The sequence below is a fragment of the Candida margitis genome (assembly GCF_024628925.1).
Source record: "Candida margitis strain CBS 14175 chromosome Unknown scaffold25, whole genome shotgun sequence".
Lineage (NCBI taxonomy): Eukaryota > Fungi > Ascomycota > Pichiomycetes > Serinales > Debaryomycetaceae > Lodderomyces > Lodderomyces margitis.
The window spans coordinates 13,387-33,578 of NW_026261727.1; the positions used below are offsets into that span (position 1 = coordinate 13,387).

At 38.2% G+C, this 20,192-nt stretch overlaps 9 protein-coding genes across 9 annotated transcripts; 6 read left to right on the forward strand and 3 right to left on the reverse strand. All coding sequences in view use genetic code 12, as the record gives it.

Annotated features, from left to right (window-relative positions):
* Nucleotides 1-19: 19 nt before the first annotated feature.
* CANMA_000241 (uncharacterized protein) lies at nt 20-1,051 on the reverse strand (the record flags this gene model as incomplete). Its single annotated transcript, XM_051814472.1, has 1 exon — nt 20-1,051. One exon carries the CDS (start codon nt 1,049-1,051, stop codon nt 20-22), a length of 1,032 nt encoding a protein of 343 aa, XP_051674076.1.
* Nucleotides 1,052-1,734: 683 nt separating this feature from the next.
* Nucleotides 1,735-2,916, forward strand: PTC4 (type 2C protein phosphatase; the record flags this gene model as incomplete). The annotated part of the gene is made up of 1 exon (XM_051814483.1): nt 1,735-2,916. The coding sequence occupies one exon, from the start codon at nt 1,735-1,737 to the stop codon at nt 2,914-2,916; it is 1,182 nt and encodes a 393-aa protein (XP_051674077.1).
* A 1,123-nt stretch (nt 2,917-4,039) lies between these two features.
* CANMA_000243 (uncharacterized protein) lies at nt 4,040-5,746 on the forward strand (the record flags this gene model as incomplete). The annotated part of the gene is made up of 1 exon (XM_051814494.1): nt 4,040-5,746. One exon carries the CDS (start codon nt 4,040-4,042, stop codon nt 5,744-5,746), a length of 1,707 nt encoding a protein of 568 aa, XP_051674078.1.
* A 99-nt stretch (nt 5,747-5,845) lies between these two features.
* On the reverse strand, nt 5,846-7,282 carry TPS1 (alpha,alpha-trehalose-phosphate synthase (UDP-forming) TPS1; the record flags this gene model as incomplete). The annotated part of the gene is made up of 1 exon (XM_051814505.1): nt 5,846-7,282. One exon carries the CDS (start codon nt 7,280-7,282, stop codon nt 5,846-5,848), a length of 1,437 nt encoding a protein of 478 aa, XP_051674079.1.
* A 768-nt stretch (nt 7,283-8,050) lies between these two features.
* CANMA_000245 (protein transporter YIF1) lies at nt 8,051-9,121 on the forward strand (the record flags this gene model as incomplete). Its single annotated transcript, XM_051814516.1, has 1 exon — nt 8,051-9,121. One exon carries the CDS (start codon nt 8,051-8,053, stop codon nt 9,119-9,121), a length of 1,071 nt encoding a protein of 356 aa, XP_051674080.1.
* A 549-nt stretch (nt 9,122-9,670) lies between these two features.
* On the forward strand, nt 9,671-16,291 carry POL2 (DNA polymerase epsilon catalytic subunit; the record flags this gene model as incomplete). Its single annotated transcript, XM_051814527.1, has 1 exon — nt 9,671-16,291. One exon carries the CDS (start codon nt 9,671-9,673, stop codon nt 16,289-16,291), a length of 6,621 nt encoding a protein of 2,206 aa, XP_051674081.1.
* A 253-nt stretch (nt 16,292-16,544) lies between these two features.
* Nucleotides 16,545-18,019, forward strand: CANMA_000247 (origin recognition complex subunit 5; the record flags this gene model as incomplete). Its single annotated transcript, XM_051814538.1, has 2 exons — nt 16,545-16,576; nt 16,693-18,019. The coding sequence occupies 2 exons, from the start codon at nt 16,545-16,547 to the stop codon at nt 18,017-18,019; spliced, it is 1,359 nt and encodes a 452-aa protein (XP_051674082.1).
* A 77-nt stretch (nt 18,020-18,096) lies between these two features.
* Nucleotides 18,097-19,446, reverse strand: CANMA_000248 (U5 snRNP complex subunit; the record flags this gene model as incomplete). Its single annotated transcript, XM_051814549.1, has 1 exon — nt 18,097-19,446. One exon carries the CDS (start codon nt 19,444-19,446, stop codon nt 18,097-18,099), a length of 1,350 nt encoding a protein of 449 aa, XP_051674083.1.
* Nucleotides 19,447-19,586: 140 nt separating this feature from the next.
* On the forward strand, nt 19,587-20,075 carry CANMA_000249 (ribosome biosynthesis protein; the record flags this gene model as incomplete). The annotated part of the gene is made up of 1 exon (XM_051814560.1): nt 19,587-20,075. One exon carries the CDS (start codon nt 19,587-19,589, stop codon nt 20,073-20,075), a length of 489 nt encoding a protein of 162 aa, XP_051674084.1.
* Nucleotides 20,076-20,192: the final 117 nt, after the last annotated feature.

A 20,192-nucleotide genomic window follows, 5' to 3' on the forward strand; every position in this document is an offset into this window, starting at 1 on the left:
GTAAAGTTATTCCACAACTCTACGTCACGGGGGCTATTGCTACACCCAATTCGGAATCACCCTGTCCATAATACAAAAACCAGTGTCCCTTGAACTGCACAATCCCCTCACAAAACACAACTTTGTTAACTTGTCCTTCAACTTCGTTCAGCAGTTGCGGTTCCAAGATGGGGTGTTCTAACCGAGCCACTGGCCCTTGCTTGATATTATCATAATCAACCAACATGGCATTGACAGTGTATGTATCGGGAGCCAACTCAAACCCACCTGTGGTTGCCGCATTATAGATGAAGATCCACTGGTTGTTGGAGTCCCCCGCCATTTTGATTGGAGCTGGCCCACTTTCGATTAATTTACTTTCTCGATGCAAAATCTGTTTGGCAAAGGTGTTTTGGTTGATTGAGTTGTGGGTCAACCTCCAATGTACCAAGTCGGTGGATTCGGCAAGATGCAACTGGCAATCTCCCCAAATCATATAATACTTGCCATCTTTGCTTCTTTCATTGAATATGGCTCCTGATTTCAGCCAGTTTTTGCGAATGATCCTGTTTCCATTGCTAGTGACTGCAATGTCACTCCAGGAGGTAGGCACAATAGGTCCAAGCTTGTCCCAATGAAATAAATCTTCGCTTGTAGCCACACACAACCTAGCCGTGTGCAAGTCATATGCTGTGTACGTGACAATGAACAACTTCAGCTCAGGATCACTCACAATTCGAGGATCTTCAATACCGCCACCTTCTTCATAAGGTTCAGTCGCAGTTATTATTGGTTTCTTGTGCTTATGGAAATTAACCCCATCAGAAGACCAAGCAATGCCCACAGACGATAATTTGGCTTTATTTTGAGCCCGGTATAACATAACAACATGGTCGTCAATGACTATAGCGGTAGCATTGTATAAGTATGCACTTTCAAATTCGACATCGGGGTCTGGCGTCATGATTGGATTATGTTTGTACCTCTTGAATGGCCCAATGGGGAATGCTGTTGGTGGTTTGTAGTCTTTGTCTCCGCATACGGAGTCTCGGTTGATTGTAGGGATCATCATGGTGGTTACTGTAGGTAAGTTGTACTGTGTGGTATGTATATATAATGGTATAATCAATTCAGAATAGGTAGAGTCTGTTTGTCTGTGCTTATATTATTTTTATCTTGTTCATTGGTCTCTCCACTGTCTGCGAGAGAAACAAACAAAAGTTTCGCCGACATTTTAGGCGGCGGAATAGAAATCTCCACCAGAAAAAGGGATTTAAGGGGTTGGATAATCTTCTACTTTTAGAAAACATTTGTCTCACTCTATACGACATTAGAAATGCTTTTGATTGGTTGTCAAAGATGTCGTCATTGGATTGTCTTTGGTTGCTATCTTTTTTGTGATCGGTAGCGTTACTATTGTATTTTGCGGCTTAGGGGGAGACCAAAATGTTGAATGGATAATCTATGACGTATTATATATACCAGCTTCTTGTGGTATTACGTTTTACTCAATTGGTCCAAATCGGCAGTTTTGCATTAAGATGGAGGTAAAAGTTGCTGGTGTAGTAACTTCTGTATCACCCAAGATATACTAAAATTATTAAACCCCAAAGCCCAACTCAAACTGAAGCACCAACAAAAAAAATAAAAAAAAGACAAAAAGACAAAAAGAAGCAGAGAGAAAGATTTGAAATTTCGGATTACACTATAGTTATATACCTTTACTCCTATACTACACTACCACTACGATAGACTATGGGGCATTTACTTTCACATCCAATTGAGGACAAGAACCTCGATTACAAGGTGTACACTAAACTTTCATATTGTATTGGCTCTATGCAAGGATATCGTATGAGTATGGAGGATGCGCATGACGCCAAAATCAATGAGGATGAAACCATTGCCGTATTTGGAGTATTTGACGGGCATGGAGGGCAGCAATGTGCTGAGTACTTGTCACATCATTTGACCAAACATATTTTCAAGAAGCTCATAAGTTATCAAGACAGTACTCATAAAGGAACCAGCAAGAGCAACAGCAGCAGCAAGAGCAACAACGGCAATAGACAAATTTTCAAGATTTTAAAAGATGCATTTTTCAAAATGGATAACGATTTATCCAATTCGCAAAGTTACATCAATTGTGGATCGACAAGTGTAGTAACGGCAATAATCAATAATAAGATATTTGTCGCCAATACCGGAGATTCAAGGTGCATATTATCAACCAATGAAGGGAATGCCAAGACGTTAACATTTGATCATAAACCCAGTGTGATTGGAGAAAGAGTTCGAATTGAGAATAGCAATGGATACGTTATAAATAATAGAGTGAATGAAGTATTGGCATTGAGTCGAGCAGTGGGCGATTTCAAATTTAAAACACCCTATCTTACATCCACCTTGAACAAGTATATTCTTGATAATATAACCGCAAAGTATAGAAAGGGGAAACAAGATCAAAAGCAAAAGCAAAAGCAAAAAGAGCTGAGTCTGAGTCTGAAACTGCAACTGCAACTGCAACTGCAACTGCATCCGAATCTGCATTTGCATCTGCAGCAAGTACCTGATCATGAGTATATTCATATCCCACCAGAACTATTTCAAGTGACAGTAGAACCAGAAATTCTCATATTTGATATGAATCAGCTACCAACCGCCGAATTTATCGTCATTGCCTGTGATGGAATATGGGATTGTTTTAAAAACGACCAATTGATTAAACTAATTCGCGATAAATTGGTGCTTGGTTGGAAATTAAACAAAATTGTCGAATATATTCTTAATGACAGTTTAACTATGGCCAATAACTATACTGGCGTTGGGTTGGATAACATGACGTTGATTTTAGTGGCTTTACATCCTGATAGAAGCTTAGATGATTGGTATAGTGATATGATTTTCAAGATTGAAAAAGAGAAAGGTCTACATTAGAGGTATGTGAGGGGACATATATATATATGTTTAGTTTTAATGAGGGATGTTATTTTTAGTTTATAATGCGATGATAGAGTTTTAATGATACGACGATTTTTTTCTTCTTATTGTAGATTGAGGAGGAGGGGAGTAACTCACACGGATGCATTTAATGCCCCTGTATGTGAGTATACTAAGTTTAGAAAATGGTACTTTGTCCCTAACCCAAGACATGTTTCATTTGCATAGCTCGGATAAGTCGGTCCCCTTTTTGTTTTTTTTTTTTTCACAACTTACGACCCTAGAGAAATATCTATTTATGCCCGATAACTACTACTATCTTAATAACCAATTTCTCCAACTGAAATCAAGGAAAAAAAAGTATGTTCTTTAGTGTGGAGTTGAGGTGCAAAGTCACTTTTTTGAAGGTTTACTTGGCTGACATTTTATATAGAATTTAGTTAAATTATTCCTCTCAATTGTGGTGATATAGGGTATCTATAATTTGCTTCTCTATAACTTTATCTTCTTATAAGTAGTCAGATAGAAGAACAAAGTCAGTCTCATAAGTCATATAAGTCACTCAAGTCACTCAAGTCATATAAGTCAATAGGTGAATGTGCTATTTAATGTGGACTGATTTTTTTTTCCTTCTTTTTTTGACGTGTCGTGTCTCTTGTCTTTTTGTCTTTTTTGTTTGTTTGTGTATAGAGAGAATAGAAGAAAGAAGAAAAATATATCATCAGTCAAGACAGAGACAGAGGGACAGACAGACACCAAAGTAATTGTCATTACCCATTTTAACATTTAGCATTTACATTCGACTATTTATTCATTTCAGTACATATTGTATACCCCACCACCATTACCATTCTTTACATGGTCTAATAACTAAAACTTCCATCCTCACCCATAGTTATTCAACAGTACTTATATTCAGCAGAACATCAAATTTTACAACCACCAGTTTTGCAACACAACAAAGTGTACCATTACCTACATTCAACCGGGTCTCAGCATTAAGCCATAACTCCATATTTATTCCATTCCTCTCACACAGCATATATATTCTACATTTGCATTTATTTATTCAACCCCTTCTACTACACAAATACACAACTTTTGGCATATATTTTCCTAAATGAGTGATATCGACAATTTCAAGGATCCCATATTGTCCCTAACTAGATACCCCAACCTAACCAAAGACGAGGCCAAATCGCTGCAAATTGTTCACTTGATTAAAGAAATTTCCGAACGTCGATTAAATAAATTATGTTCAACCACATACATACTCTTGCAAACGTTGGACAATATCCAATTGAAATTGAAATCATGGGAGTTTTTATCATTGGATTACAATTCCAATACACATTTTGCCAATGCTGACGATAAAATCAAGATTTTCAATACGGGAGTTGCTGATAAGGTGATGCAAGCATGTAGTGAATTGAATTTCAAGTTGGCTAAGATTTCTGCCGATATTGATTTGATTAGCAAGTCTTCAAGTACTTTGTCGGTGCTGGATGTGATTTCTGATGAAGGAACAATCTTGACGTCGTTGTTGTTGCGTGTTATTAAATTGAAAGATGAAATTATTGAACAATTGTCGATTTCGTATTCGAAAGCAAAGTTGATTCTAATTGGACGAGATTTGGAGTTGTTGCATCGTGATGATGCTAGTGATATTGATAGCGATAGCGATAGCGATAGCAACGATGATGACGATGATGAAGATGGCACGGTGAATTATTACAAGACGTTTATTGTAACGTTGTTGAAGCAGCTAAATGATGCAATTCTAGCTAATGATTTTGAATCGAAACATGAATGTCTTGCTGTAATTAACGATTTGGAAAAGATGTTTGAAAAATACAAGATGGAAAAGATGATTGATAAGAGGATTAAAGAACACGATCAAGAACAGCATCAATTACAATTACATCAACAGCAACATCATAAGCAACAACAACAACAACAGCATGATTATCCCCATGGATCAACACCTAAAACCGATTTACATTTCGGATTTGATGAAGATACTTCTTCCTCATTAGGCAAAGATTCACAGGGCTTAGAAGGAGGACTCGAAGATACATTTTCCGAATACTCCATGACATCATCCGCCGTAGCTGCATTCCAAGGACAACTACCCATGGTCCGTTCAATAACTCAAAGCAAGGGTGGCAAAATAGGCGTTAACGGTAGTACGGGAGTTTCTGACGATATTTATGATTATGAAACAAACAGCAGTAGCATGTACAAGTCTTCCATCACTGAGGAATTGCCATATTTGAGAACAGCATTTCGTGCTGCCAAGAATTTTGAAAATGACGTGAGCCATTATAAACAAGAGGTTGGAGTTGCGACTGATGTCGGTGGCGATGACAATGGATCAGAAAAGGAAAATAGCGGGTCTGTATCTAGTTCACGTCGGAAACGGAAACAACAAAAGAAGCAAAAGAAGAAACAAAAGCAGCAATATGAAGAAGAAGGAGGCGAGGAAGATGAAGATGAAGCAAAATTGAAACAACCATTTTTCCACAAGGTCAACAACTTGCCCCAATCGTCACTATACGCCGAGAGTAAAATATTGCAACCACAAACGCAATTCTCGGCGCCAACCCCATTTTTGAATACCAATAGTTTATTAAGAACGTTGGGTATACAACCACAAGTTATTAATGTGCCTTATGAAAACACCATGCTGAATGGGCATAACAGCAATACGAAACAAATCGAAGCAGAAACAAAAGAACAGCATGAGAAGCATCAACTGCATCAACAAAAGTATTTACCCTTATCTGAAGAAAACGTTCTTCATTTAAGTCATGAATATATTGACTAGCTTTTTATAAGTCATTTGTGCTTATTTTCAATTCTATTTAATCCAACATATTTAAGGACCATATATATAAGGCTATATTGAACGGTTTTTTTGTCCTAATCAGTTTTTAGATGAAGCATCAGCATTGCATTTATACAATGCTTTAACAAACGATTCTCCCCAATACCCTGAAGTATATTTTGAAATATACTCAAACATTTTTTTAAAATTAACAGCCCTCTTCTCATTCGGTAAAGTTAAACTCTCCTTTATTGCATCACTTAAATCTTCAGTATTCCACGGGTTAACCACGATGGCTCCCGATAAACATTGAGCAGCACCAGCAAATTCCGACAAGATCAATGACCCTTTGCGCTGTTCTTGACAGGCAATGTATTCATAACTGACTAAATTCATTCCATCTCGAGTTGAACTGACCAAGCAAACATCACTGATATTGTATAACGAGAGCAATTCATTAAAGGGGATGGATTTATGCATGTAATGAATAGGCACAAATTCAACTGTGCCAAATTGACCATTGATTCGACCAACTAGTTCGTTGACCGTTGCTCTTAAACTTTGATACTCTTCAACATCGCCTCTTGAAGGAACAGCAACTTGAACAAGGACAACTTTGCCAATCCATTCGGGATTCTGTTGAAGGAAAATCTCAAATGCGTGTAACTTCTGTGGTACCCCCTTTATGTAATCTAATCGATCAACACCCACAATGACCTTAACGCCATCGAATTTCTTCTCCAATTGAGCCACACGTTGTTCAACTTCGGGTTTTTTCAACCCTTCAGTGAAGTTATCGACATCTATACCAATGGGGAAAGCACCGATGCTAACCGACCGATTCTCGTACAATATTCCATTGGGCAGTGTTTTGACATTGGGCACGATTCGTGATACCGAACTTAGGAAATGACGTGCGTAATCATAAGTGTGGAACCCAATCAAATCACAACTCAATACACCAACGAGAATTTCCTTCCTAACGGGCAAAATTCGGTATATTTCCGATGACGGAAATGGCGTATGCAAGAAGAACCCAATCCGGATATTCTTCTTCAGGTGGCCAATCTCCTGTCGCAACATTTCCGGCAACAACATCAAATGGTAATCGTGCACCCAAACCATATCGTTATCTTGCACTTGCTTCGAAATCTCAATGGCAAATTTCTTGTTGGCTTCGATATATGCAGCCCATGCATTTTCGTCGAAATTCATCTCACCTGGGTGGTAATGAAACAATGGCCACAATATGGAGTTACTGAACCCATTGTAATGCAAATCAGCTATAGTGTCAGAAAGAAAAATGGCAGTGCAATTGAACTTGGTCATCAAGTCATGGTTGACCTTGTCTTGTTCGTCTTCTGGTACTTCTAACCCAGGCCAACCCAACCATTGGAATTCAGTGGTTTTTTTCAAGCCCTGTAATGCTGTGACTAGTCCTCCTGATGACATGGAGTAATCATAGGACCCATCTTCTTTTCTTTTGATGGTGACTGGTAATCTATTGGAAACAACAAATACTTTACCTCCAACCATGATCTAGTGAATACTTTTGTGTGTAGTGCAAAGTGCAGGTGGCCAATTGAGTTAATAAGATAAATAGACTAGTACCGTTGAGTGCAAATCACAACCGATCTAGTAGTTTAGGTGTAAAAAAGACAATCTTGATAAAAAGAAATCAGATAGCAAATGAGATCCGTGTGCCTCTCGGTAGTTTTAAATAATAAGTTTTTTTTTTGTTTAATTAAATTACTTCTGTGTAATTTCTCAAATGCTTTAGTTTAATCCTTGTTACATCTACAAGCATATATAGTTATTTGGGTCTTAGTAGCAACTTTAAAATAAAAACAACTCAAAAGTTTCAGGAGACAAACATACAGAAATAACAAAAGATCCAACAGCAATCATCACAAAGACAAAGGACTAAAACAGCCAACTCTCCTTATTGTACAGTTTATGATGTTTCACTTTTTTCTGCCTCGTGGCGTGGGAAAAAAACAGAACGTTTTGATTTAATGAACACGAAACGACTCAAATGCAATTAAGAGATCAATTCTGAAATGGGGGGAGGAGAGGTGTGTGTGGGTGACAAGTGGGAACAAGTGGGAGAGTGTCATTCACCTGTATTCTCAAAGTCGAGAGGGCTATACTTTTTACACCTTTTCGTCTGTAAGATATCTTTTTCACAGCAAAATAATGAATAATTGTTCTGGTAGCGTTTGCGGGAAACGGCGGAATTCATTCGCACTCTTTCTCTCAATTGTGAGGCGGTGTCTGTAAACTTTAGGGAGCACCAATCAGTGTATGATTTATGTTACCCATTTAGGAAGTCAAGAACCAACAACAAAACTTAACAGTGAAAGCAAAAACAGCGAAAAATACAACCAAATAGGTCAACGGAGATCAGGAACCAATAAGTCGTTATTACAACACTGTGACCCTATTTTGACCATGTCTAATCCTTATGGGTATGCAGCTGAATCATACCAGCCACCTCAAGCAAACTTACATCATCCACAACCTCAGTACACACAGCCAATTCCAACAGCCTCAGCAGGTGTACCAGGAACAGGAGCATCACAACCACCCCATGTTCAATCGCAACCAGGACAACCCCAGTTCAATAATTTCCTTAATGATCCTGCTGCTGCTCTAGCTTCACAGTTTGCCAGATCTGGATTTCAGCAATCAAATCAATATATTCAAGAAAACTTTGGATCTTTTTCTGGTGATATCAAATACTATTTTCAAGTTAGCAACTCTTATGTGTTGAAGAAGATTTTGCTTATATTGTTTCCCTTCCGTCATAAGGACTGGACAAGAATATTGGCGAAAGATAATGGATTGGGCCAGTACTTGCCTCCTTCTTATGATGTTAATGCACCTGATTTATATATCCCCATTATGTCATTTGTCACTTATATCTTATTATGGGCTGCTTTCCAAGGTCTTGGTGGTGGTTTCCACCCTCAATTGTTTGGCTATCTAGCATCTCAAACTTTGGCATTTGCTGTATTGGATGTGGTTATATTCAAGATGGGATTATATTTATTAAATTGTTCTCAGATTAAGATTTACGACATTATCAGTTTTTCAGGCTACAAGTATGTTTCCATCGTGGTTGTATTGTGCTTGAAGCATACTATTGGCCAATATTTAGGGTGGGCCTATTATTTGATTGTGTTGGGGTTCATTCTTTGTTTATCAGTGTTCTTAATGAGACTGTTGCGGTATATCATCTTGCCACCAAGTACTGGAAATGCTGTCAGTAACAACACGGTGGTTACTAGCACACAAAGGAAGATGAGAATACAATTCTTGTTTGTTTATGCTGTGATTATCCAAGGTTTAATATTCCTTTATATGAGTAAGTAAGTAGGAGAAATTTAGCAGGGCATAGAATAGAATAAGGGGAGAAAATAAGTGTATATTTATAAATAAACTAGAAAACAGGAGGGTTTGTAGACTTGAAGGGGATGGGTACCAAGAGCGTCTCATGTATATAGTTTCATGGTAGCGGCATAGTATCAGTGTGTTCCCACTTCATTGACTATATTGATAGTCTACATCCTTGGCAAGCCTGAACCATTTAATTCGCTATAATAGTTTCAAGAGACCAATTCAATAGTACTGGTTACTACTGCTTAGATGTGTGCATCTTTCTTTTGTTCCCATAGTCACTGCTCTCTCTCTCAATCTTTTTTGCAACACGACGCGTCTCTAGAGAATTTTTTTTTTATGTTCTCTCTCCTCAAAGTATAACATTAATATTTTATTATTCTTTTGTTTTCCCTCTTCTAATGGGTTGCAAGGAATTCAAATTGATCAGTTAATATCTCCCACATACACATACACACAGTTGTTACTTCAAGAGAATTAACATCTATCTATTTATTAGCATACTGGAACACATCTCACTTTGTCATGTCTTCATCCAGACCAAACTTTAAAGGGTCAACCTCCGCTAGATTTGTCAAGAATGACAAGCGATCCAAATATCAAACTAGTCAATACAGGACTCGACAGCAACAAGAACCAGAAGATCCATACAAGGCCAACAACCCTATGCTTACAGATTCCATACAGAAGAAGGACTTGGTTTCTCGAATTGACGAAATGGATTCGCTAATGGGGTTTGACCGTTTTGAACACGGCGAAAATGACGGTAATAGACCCAGAAAAGGATGGTTGATCAATATGCACACAACAACAATACCTAGTGATAATTACCTAACGGGCTATTCTGGTGTCGACTACTACTTTTTAGATGAAGAAGGGGGCAGTTTCAAAGCTACATTACAGTATGATCCATACTTTTTTATTGAAACAATTTCAACTGGACATGAATCAGAAGTTGAAGAATGGATGAGAAAATTTTTAGAAGTGTGCAATGTCAAAAGCTTTGGACGCGTCACTAGGGAAGATTTATCACTACCGAACCATTTGCTTGGATTGAAAAAGAATCTTGTTAAATTGACATTTCATAACATACAAGATTTGTTATCAGCAAGGAGGTTGCTTACTCCCCTTATAAAGGATAATCAAATGAAGCGGGAATCTAGAGATGTGTTTAATTTTGCTAAAGAGGTTGACGCATCAGATCCTTCACAACTAATCAATGACATAAAGGAGTATGATGTACCGTATCACGTTAGAGTCTCCATTGACAAGCAAGTACGTGTTGGAAAATGGTATCATGTTTATGCTAAACATTCTAAGATAGATATTGTTGAAGACAAAGACAAGGTGGTTTTCCCCGATCCAGTTGTGTTGGCATTTGATATTGAAACCACCAAAGCACCTTTGAAATTTCCCGATGCCAAAATTGATCAAGTCATGATGATTTCGTACATGATTGATGGAGAAGGGTTTTTAATCACCAACAGAGAAATCATTTCTGAAGATATTGAGGATTTCGAATACACACCAAAACCCGAGTATCCTGGATTATTTACCATTTTTAACGAGCAAGATGAGAAACATGTATTGATGAGATTTTTTGAACATATAAGAGATGCAAGACCAACAGTCATTGCTACATTCAATGGTGATTTCTTCGATTGGCCATTTGTCGAAAATAGAGCTAGATTCCACGATTTAGACATGTTTGATGAAATTGGGTTTGCAAAGGATAATGAAGGTGAATACAAGTCGAAATATTGTGTTCATATGGACTGTTTTCGATGGGTCAAGAGAGACTCCTACTTGCCTCAAGGTTCACAAGGTTTGAAGGCAGTTACCACCGCCAAGTTGGGCTATAATCCAACTGAACTTGACCCCGAGTTGATGACACCATACGCCTACGAAAAGCCCCAATTGTTGTCAGAGTATTCGGTTTCCGATGCTGTTGCTACTTACTACTTGTACTATAAGTATGTGCATCCATTCATCTTTTCATTGTGTACCATTATTCCTTTGAATCCTGATGAAGTTTTACGGAAAGGTACAGGAACCTTGTGTGAGATGTTGTTGTCGGTTCAAGCATATGAGAATAATATCTTGTTGCCAAATAAACATTCGGATCCAATCGAAAGGTTTTATGATGGTCATTTATTAGAGTCGGAAACATATGTTGGTGGACATGTCGAGTCACTAGAAGCTGGTGTGTTTCGTAGTGATATTGAGACCGATTTCAAGGTCGATCCAACCGCTATTGATGAATTATTAGGAAACTTACACAACTCAATTAAGTTTTGCATTGAAGTTGAAAACAATAAAAAGATGGAGGATGTAGAGAACTTTGATGAAGTATACAATGAAATCAAAGAGACGTTATTGGATATGAAAAACAATCCAGTGAGAAAAGAGGTGCCATTGATTTACCACGTGGACGTTGCTTCTATGTACCCCAACATTATGACATCAAATCGTTTACAACCAGACTCCATGAAATCGGAGGAGGATTGTGCTGCTTGTGACTTTAACCGACCGGGGAAAACCTGCGATAGGAGACTTCCTTGGTCTTGGAGAGGTGAGTATTATCCAGCAGAGATGAATGAATATAATATGATGAAGCGAACATTGCAAAATGAACAATTTCCAGGACAGAAGCCGTGGTTGCCGCCAAGAACATTTGATGAGCTTTCATATGCTGAGCAGGCCTCGGCTATCAAGAAAAGAGTTAGTGATTATTCCAGAAAAGTGTACCACAGAGTCAAGCAAAGTCAAGTTGTTACTAGAGAAGCTATCATTTGTCAAAGAGAAAACCCGTTTTATGTTGATACTGTGAGGAGTTTCAGAGATAGAAGATATGAGTTCAAAGGCTTGGCTAAAGTTTGGAAGGGGAAAGTCAACAAGATTGATCGGTCTGATAAAGCAGCAAGAGATGACGCCAACAAAATGGTGGTGTTGTATGATTCCTTGCAATTGGCGCATAAAGTCATTTTGAACTCCTTTTACGGGTACGTAATGAGAAAAGGATCCAGATGGTACTCGATGGAGATGGCCGGGGTTACTTGTCTAACAGGAGCAACAATCATTCAAATGGCAAGAGCATTGGTTGAACGTATTGGCAGGCCTTTGGAGTTGGACACTGATGGTATTTGGTGTATTCTACCAAAGAGCTTTCCCGAGAATTTCAATTTGAAATGCAAGGATGGAAAGAAAATCTTTTTGGAGTATCCATGTTCTATGTTGAACTATTTGGTTCATGAGAGATTCACCAATGACCAGTACCAGGACTTGGTTGACCCAGAAACATTCAAGTACAAGACCAGATCAGATAATTCCATTTTCTTTGAAGTGGATGGACCCTATAAAGCAATGATATTGCCCACATCCAAAGAAGAAGGCAAAGGTTTGAAAAAAAGATATGCTGTTTTTAACGACGATGGATCATTAGCGGAATTGAAAGGATTTGAATTAAAAAGAAGAGGTGAACTTCAATTGATTAAAAATTTTCAATCGGATATTTTCAAATTGTTCTTAGAAGGCGATACTTTGGAATCTTGTTATCAAGCAGTGGCCACAGTGGCCAACAATTGGCTTGATGTGTTGGATACAAAGGGAGGAATGTTGGAAGATGAAGATCTCATTGAACTTATTTGTGAAAACAGAAGTATGTCTAAGAGCTTGGCGGAGTATGGGGATCAAAAATCTACATCAATCACAACTGCAAGACGATTGGGCGAGTTCTTGGGAGAGGATATGGTTAAAGATGCTGGTTTAGCAACAAAGTATATCATCAGTGCCAAACCTATTGGTGCCCCGGTTACAGAACGAGCAATTCCAGTTTCTATCTTTTCGTCGGAAAAGAAGGAGATATTTATGAAGAAATGGCTAAAAGATCCGTCGTTGAATAAATTCAGCCCACGTGATGTCATTGATTGGGGTTACTACCACGAGAGATTGGCATCAGTCGTGCAGAAAATTATCACCATTCCTGCTGCGTTGCAAAATGTCAATAATCCAGTTCCTAGAGTACCTCATCCTGATTGGTTGAGGAAAAGGGTTGAAAACAGAGAAAGCTCTAAACAACAAAAGTCAATTGGGCAATTTTTCAATGCTGGAACCAAGGATGAAAATAAAGTTCAGGATATTGAAGATTTTGGAGAAATTGATACCGGCGCGGTCAAGGCGAAAATGAGTTCGGTTAGATTGAAAAAGAGGAAAGCGGCAAGAGCCAATTTGGTTTATGACTCTGAAGAGGAGGAGAAGCACCAAGCCATTTTGAATGGAACTTGCCCCGACATGACTCAAAATTACAGTGGTTTCTTGCTGTTTCAGAAAGCTAAATGGACAATGCAAGCATCAGGCAGAGAAAGAAGACGTAAACTCTTTGGGGCACAAGCTCAAAGTGCGCAAAGGTCAACCGTTGGTGGTATGATGAGAAAACAAGCAGAAAACATTGCTGGAAGCAATTGGGAGATTCTTGAATATAAACCTGATCCTATGAAACAGGGTGATTTGAAAGTTTACGTTTCAGCAGGAGAGAAAATCCACACATTCAATTTCCATGTGCCGAAAAAGATTTATGCTTCATTCAAGAGTCCTCTTTCTTTGAAACATGCTATTGCCGGTTGTGAAATTGAGAAATCAAATGCCATATTACCCAACTCGCATGATGCTACTAATTTGTACAAATTTGTCATGCCACAATCGGTCTACCAAGACCAAATAGCTGATGTCGATAGCGTGTTCCAAAGTTCAAACATATTGGGTATCTATGAGGCCAACGTTGAACCAATTGAACGAGCAGTGATTGATCTAGGAAACACAGTCAAATTTGACGATACCAAAGTGGGAGCTCTTGGTAAAGGATTGAAAAATGGGTTCAATACCAAAGAGTTGTCAAAGGTTGACAATGAGTCCTATTTGAATAAATTTGATATGGATGTGGTTTATCTTCTCCATATTGTCACCAATAGTTATGAGTACTATACAATTTTCAAATCCTGGGATAATCAAAGCACAATGTTTGTGTTAAAACCAACGGCAAATGCTCAAGAGTTGCCTAATAACATTTCAAAAATCTATGGAGAAGTGTTTGAAAATAAGCGGGAGAAATTGAGAAAGATGTCGCGCATTATTGACTATCCTGAAGAAATGGCTTTTGATGTGCTGTATTACCATGATAAATTGAAGTTGTTGAAAAAATTGAATCAAACAATCGGTAGAATTCATGAAAGTCGAAGCAATAAAGCTTTGTTGGCAATACAGTCACCATACATTTCAAAGATTACTCCTCTTTTAACTGCTGCTGCAGAATTCCCTACTATAAAAATGGCTATTAGTGAACTTACCCTTCCAGCAATTGGATGGCAAGTGTTGATTTCCAAACGAGTAATGAATCATTATTTTGCCTTGGCGTCGTGGATTAAAAATTTGATTGCGTTGTCAAAATACGGGAAAGTGCCACTTTGTAATTTGCAAGTTGAAAGTGTTGGATACTTGATTGATGTGGAATATGCCAGAAGGTTAACCGAGAACAATATTGTTCTTTGGTGGTCGCATAGCCCATTGCCTGATCATGGAGGATTTGAGATGGATAAAGTCATCACATCTGAATCATTGGAGTTCCCCACAATCAATAACCCTGAGATCTATGAAACTGCGTGTTTGGAAGTTGAAATTGGCACATTGACAATCAATACAATTTTGACCAGTTCGTTAATTAATGAGGCCGAGGGTACTGATTTGGCTGAAGATGGGGTGCAGTTTGATAGTAACAATGGTGCTTCCACGTTTGCTGAAGATTCGTTTTCCTCGCCAGCTCTAGCTATATTAAGAAACATGGTTAAAGATTGGTGGGATGATGCCCTTGGAAACAACGTAAATGCAGATTTTGTCATGAGTGCATTGATCACTTGGGTACAAAGGAAGGATTCGTTCTTGTACGACCCTTCATTGCATTATCACGTACACAATTTGAGTTCAAAAGCATTGTTGCAATTGGTTAGCGAGTTTAAGAGGATGGGAGCACAAGTCATATTCGCCAATAGAACCAGGATGTTGATCCAAACTACCAAAGTATCAGTTGAGAACTCTTATGCTTATGGACAATATGTCTTAAAAGCAGCTCGGTCGAAACCGCTTTTCAATTTCCTTGATTTGAAGATTGTCAAGTATTGGGACATTTTAATATGGATGGATGAATTCAATTATGGGGGACGCAATTGTAATGAGATTACGAGTGAGGAAACTCAAGATTTAGTGGTGGAGAATTATTGGCAAATTAAGAAGTTTCTCCCCATTGTGTTGCAAAATGAATTTGAAGATTGGGTATTTATCTTTTTGGATGCGTTATCTCAATACAAGATAAAAAACTTGACGGGTAGTGGTACTCAAATAGGTACTCCACGAGTGACGCAGGTTCTCCACATATTGAATGGACAAAAGAAGTTGCAAACTCAAGAAGTGCAGGAAGTTGATGATATTGAAAATGGAGTGGTTGAGATTTTTAGAAAGCCATTGCAAAAGAGAATTGAGAAATTATATCGCAAACAAATTGATTCAATAATTAATCCCGAATTTAAAAAGGAGTATGAATTTCCCAATTTACCTGGGTCTCATTTAACGTTGAAAAATCCAACTTTGGAATTGGTTAAATTCATTTGTGCTGTTTTCAGTTTATCGAAAAAGAGAAATATTGAAGTACGTTTACTCAAGAAGGAATTGTTGCAAATCTTTGACGTTAAGGAATTCAGTTCGCAGGCCAATTTCGTTAATCCAAGTACATCATTGAAATTGCCTCATGTTATATGTGACTATTGTAATCATATAAGAGATGTTGATTTGTGTCGTGACGAAGAAATAAATGTGTGGAATTGTACTTTATGTCATCGACCATACAACAAAATTGCCTTGGAAGAAGAGACAATCGCAAACTTGATGAAGTTGTTGACAGATTTTTATAATCAAGATTTACAATGTGGTAAATGTGGCAGTATTAGAAAGGGCAATTTGGATTTATTTTGTTCGTGCTCTGGTAATTGGACTGAGACTGTTAGTCACGTAGATGTTGATCAAAGGGTGCATGTGTTTGCTAATGTTGGTAAGTTTTACAATATGCAGCTTTTGAAAGGTGTTTTGGAGGAGCTTATGTAGAGTAATGAGAAAGTTAGTAACTAGAATAAACAAATATTTTGCATCAATAGAATCTTTGTGTGAAAGTAGAAGGGGAAAAAAAATACTCTATGTCAACAAAGCACCGCAAGGGTCTTTTCTCCAGCCATGAGTTTGACTCAACAAGAACTTACCGACCTCAAATCAAAAATAAAAGAACGGGACTATGAAATAACCGCCCTCAATGCATTCATCAATTGTGACTCGCGTCTATCTTCACTGTGTATACTAATCAATGGTTTCAAATCAGTGGGTAAATCACTCGTGGTGACGACATTTCTTGAAACGATGGATTTAAATCATACAATTGTCGCCTGTGACGAATGCGTCTCGAAGCAAATGCTACTTCAGCGGTGTTTCACGAGGATACGAAAAGATGCTAGTCATGGTGTCAGTGGTGGAGGAGATCTCAACGTGTCGAAACAGGATGAGTTGGCGTTAACGCTGGCGATCTCGGATCAATTTGCCACGTTTTTGGCATCATTGGAGAGCTTGTTTTATATGACGGAGTACCTGGCCCATCATGTATTGGTATTAGATCGATTCGATGAATGTTTAGAAAATTGTGCCGAATTCATATCGGCATTTGCTAAAGTGAGAGAATGTTCAGCCGTGCAAAACTTGACGGTGGTTGTGGTGATGAGCAGTGGTGTACCTCGACAGTGTGTCACGTTGACTAATCCAACAATTGAATTTAAACCCTATAGTGAAGACCAAGTGGTGCGCATATTCCAGGATGGTCAATTATGCGAATTGAAAATGATGCAGGAGGAAGGAGACGGAAAGGAGAAGCAAGTCATGACTACTGAGTTACAGAAGAGGGAGTTTTACAACCAGTATGTGAAGTTTGTCGTTGATCTGTATTACCTGTACACGGGTTCAAATATGATTATGTTGCGACACTTGATTGTGAGCTTATGGGATAGATTTATCGAACCTTTGCGATTGGGCTTGTACTCGATTCACGAAGTGGTGAAAGTTTTTAAACATAATATTGACTTGTTCACCAATGACAAAATCATTAGTAATTCATCGATACCCGACTACAAGACCCTCCACGATGATGATGAAAACCAAGAGCAAGAAGACGGAGCGAATGGAATAAATGGTGGTGTTGCTGTTGGTGAGGGTGGTGAGGAAAAAGTCGGGTTGGGTAATGTTCAAGATTTACCCTACCATTCCAAATTCATTCTCCTAGCGGCGTATTTGGCTTCATACGGCAACCAGCGTAACGACTTGCACAAGTATTCTAAAGTCAAAGTAGTCAAGTATAAGAAACGGGCTAGCAGAAAACCAAAGCTCAACAATGGATCGTCGTTGCATTTAAGTAAAGATGACATCGATTCCCGTATGTTGACGGCAAACTACGTCGACTTGGAGCGCATCTTGGCCATATTATCAGTAATATACCAGCACTCATCTGTGACATTGAACCAATCAGACAAGCACGACCTCTTGTACTTGGGTGATGAAATTGTTGATTTGGAAAATAAAAAACAGGTGGAGAAATCTAATTTTACCCTTACGCAAAATATTGATTTGAATTTACAAATTGCTACATTGTACTCATTGGGTTTTTTAAGCAAGACGAATAATTCGGATATTTTGGCGGCGAGAATTAGATGGAAGTGTAATTTGGATTGGAATATGGCGGAAGCTATTGCTAAATCCGTCAATTTCCCCATTTCTGATTTCTTAGATGATGATTGAAAAGAGAGAATCGAGGGATGAAGGTTGCTGCTGCTGCTGCTGCTGCTGTTGTTGTTGTTGTTGTTGCTGTTGCTTGACTAAAAAGTTATATCTTGTATATGTCTAAATGCACTTTCACCAACTTTACGTACTTCGACCCCGTTTTCAAAATAATTTTGTTTCCAATGCTTCATTTCGTATTGCGAATATGGCCCATTTATGGTGTTGGCATCATCATTTAGCCATTTGAATTCCCATATTTTTTCTCCGTAATCTACCTCGTCCTCAAGGGGATCTTGTTCTTCTTGCAATTCCAGATATTGGTCTTCTTGTTGTTTCCCACTTGTGTCGGGAACCTCATCATCTCGTGGCCGTTTTAGTCCCAGACCTCTGGCTGCTGATCGCTTGTATTCATGGCCAGTGAGAGTTTGATATTTTCTCATGAACTCCTCCCTTGTCATATCATACACATCATTATCAAAATGCAACTTTGTTTCATTTTTGACTAATATCGAACAAAAGTTTGTGATTTGAGATACACTTTGTTTAGCAATTGACGAATCTAGTTGCTTCTTGTCTTTTGGCTTTTGGCTTTTCTTGCTCTTCTTTGTCAGCTTAAGCTGAGTATTTAGTCGAGCTAATGCTTCCATTGGCGTTTCAACCGGCTCTAATGCCTCAATTAAGGAAGCAAGTACAGATTCAATCGGGTCCAAGTTGATGCTTCTCCCTGAACTAGACTCATCAGCATCTTGTTGTCGCTTAGCTTGAGCTAGTTTGGCTTTACGTATATCTGATTTAGTAAACTGTGTAGTCCATGCATCTTCATCTTGAGATTCATCCAGGTCGGTTCCTGAGTGTTTGTTTGATACGTAATCGCCTAGTTTATTGAAGTGACCCTCTCGTTCTTCTTGATCCATGTTGAATGCTTCAATCTTTGGTTGTTGTCGTTTTTTGCCCTGTTGAGAAGTGGTAAACTCTTCTGCATTGATGTAGTAGTCGTTCCTATCTTCATCTTCTTCTTCTGGTTCCAGTTGAGATTCATCGTTGTTGTTAGAATTGTCACTTGATTGGGACAGTAGATGTATAGTTTGGTTATTATTGGAGAACTGAACTTTTTTGGCCTCGTTAGTAGATTCGATTTCGTTGTCGTTATCACTGGCAAACATGTCATCATCATCATCATCATCTTGATGTAGTTGTAGTTGTGGTTTCCGTGTTGGTTCTTTATCATCCTCACTGGAAAACATGTCATCTTCACTTTCATTTTGGTTTGCAATGGGGTTGTTGATTATTGCAGTCAACTTCGTATTGTCGTCTTCTCCTTCGTCGGATGAAATATCGGAACTATCATCTGAGGGATTATTTTCTTCAAGATATACACCATTCCCATTGACACTGTTTATATGGTCATCATCAAGGTCGTATTTTGTAACGTGTCGTAGACTCATTGTTTACTGAGTAGTAATGGTAGTAGCAGTAGTGATAATAGTAAATCGAAATAAAACTGATAAAAAAATTCCCGCGCATAATAATCATCGCAAAATTCGAGAGAAGGAGGTCAGTTCACCAAGAGAAATAAAACACACAAATGACTGATTTGGATATAGATATAGATATAAATACGGATGAGGTACTAAACATAGAGCAGGAGCAGTACCAAATAGGTTATCAAGAAGGTGTTAAACAGTCAGCTCAACAACAATATCTCGAAGGTAAACAATATGGTTATCAAACGGGGTTTCAACGGTTTTTGATTGTGGGGTATATCCAAGGACTAATTAAAGAATGGGATGATAATTTGGAGAATTATGGAAATAATAAGTCGGTGATAAATGGACATCTACAGCAATTGAAAGGGTATGTAGGGTATAATGATGGTGGTGGTGATAAATTGCTGATGAGTAATGATGAACAGTCAGTTGCTGATTATGAAATGAAGTTGAAGAAAGCTAGGAATAAATTGAGAGTGATTTGTGGAATAGTTAAGGAGAGTTGGAAGGTTAATGATTTAGATAAATTGATGGGAGAAGTTGGTGGGTCAATGCAAGTTAGTGAGAATGTCGATGATATGTGGTAGAATAGATGGAAAACACATGAAAGTAAACAGTATGAAACAAAGATAGAAGGCGTGGTTCCGAGTTACAAGTCCGATTTCAAATTCTCCTGTCTGTGAAGGAGAGACGTTATTAGAGGT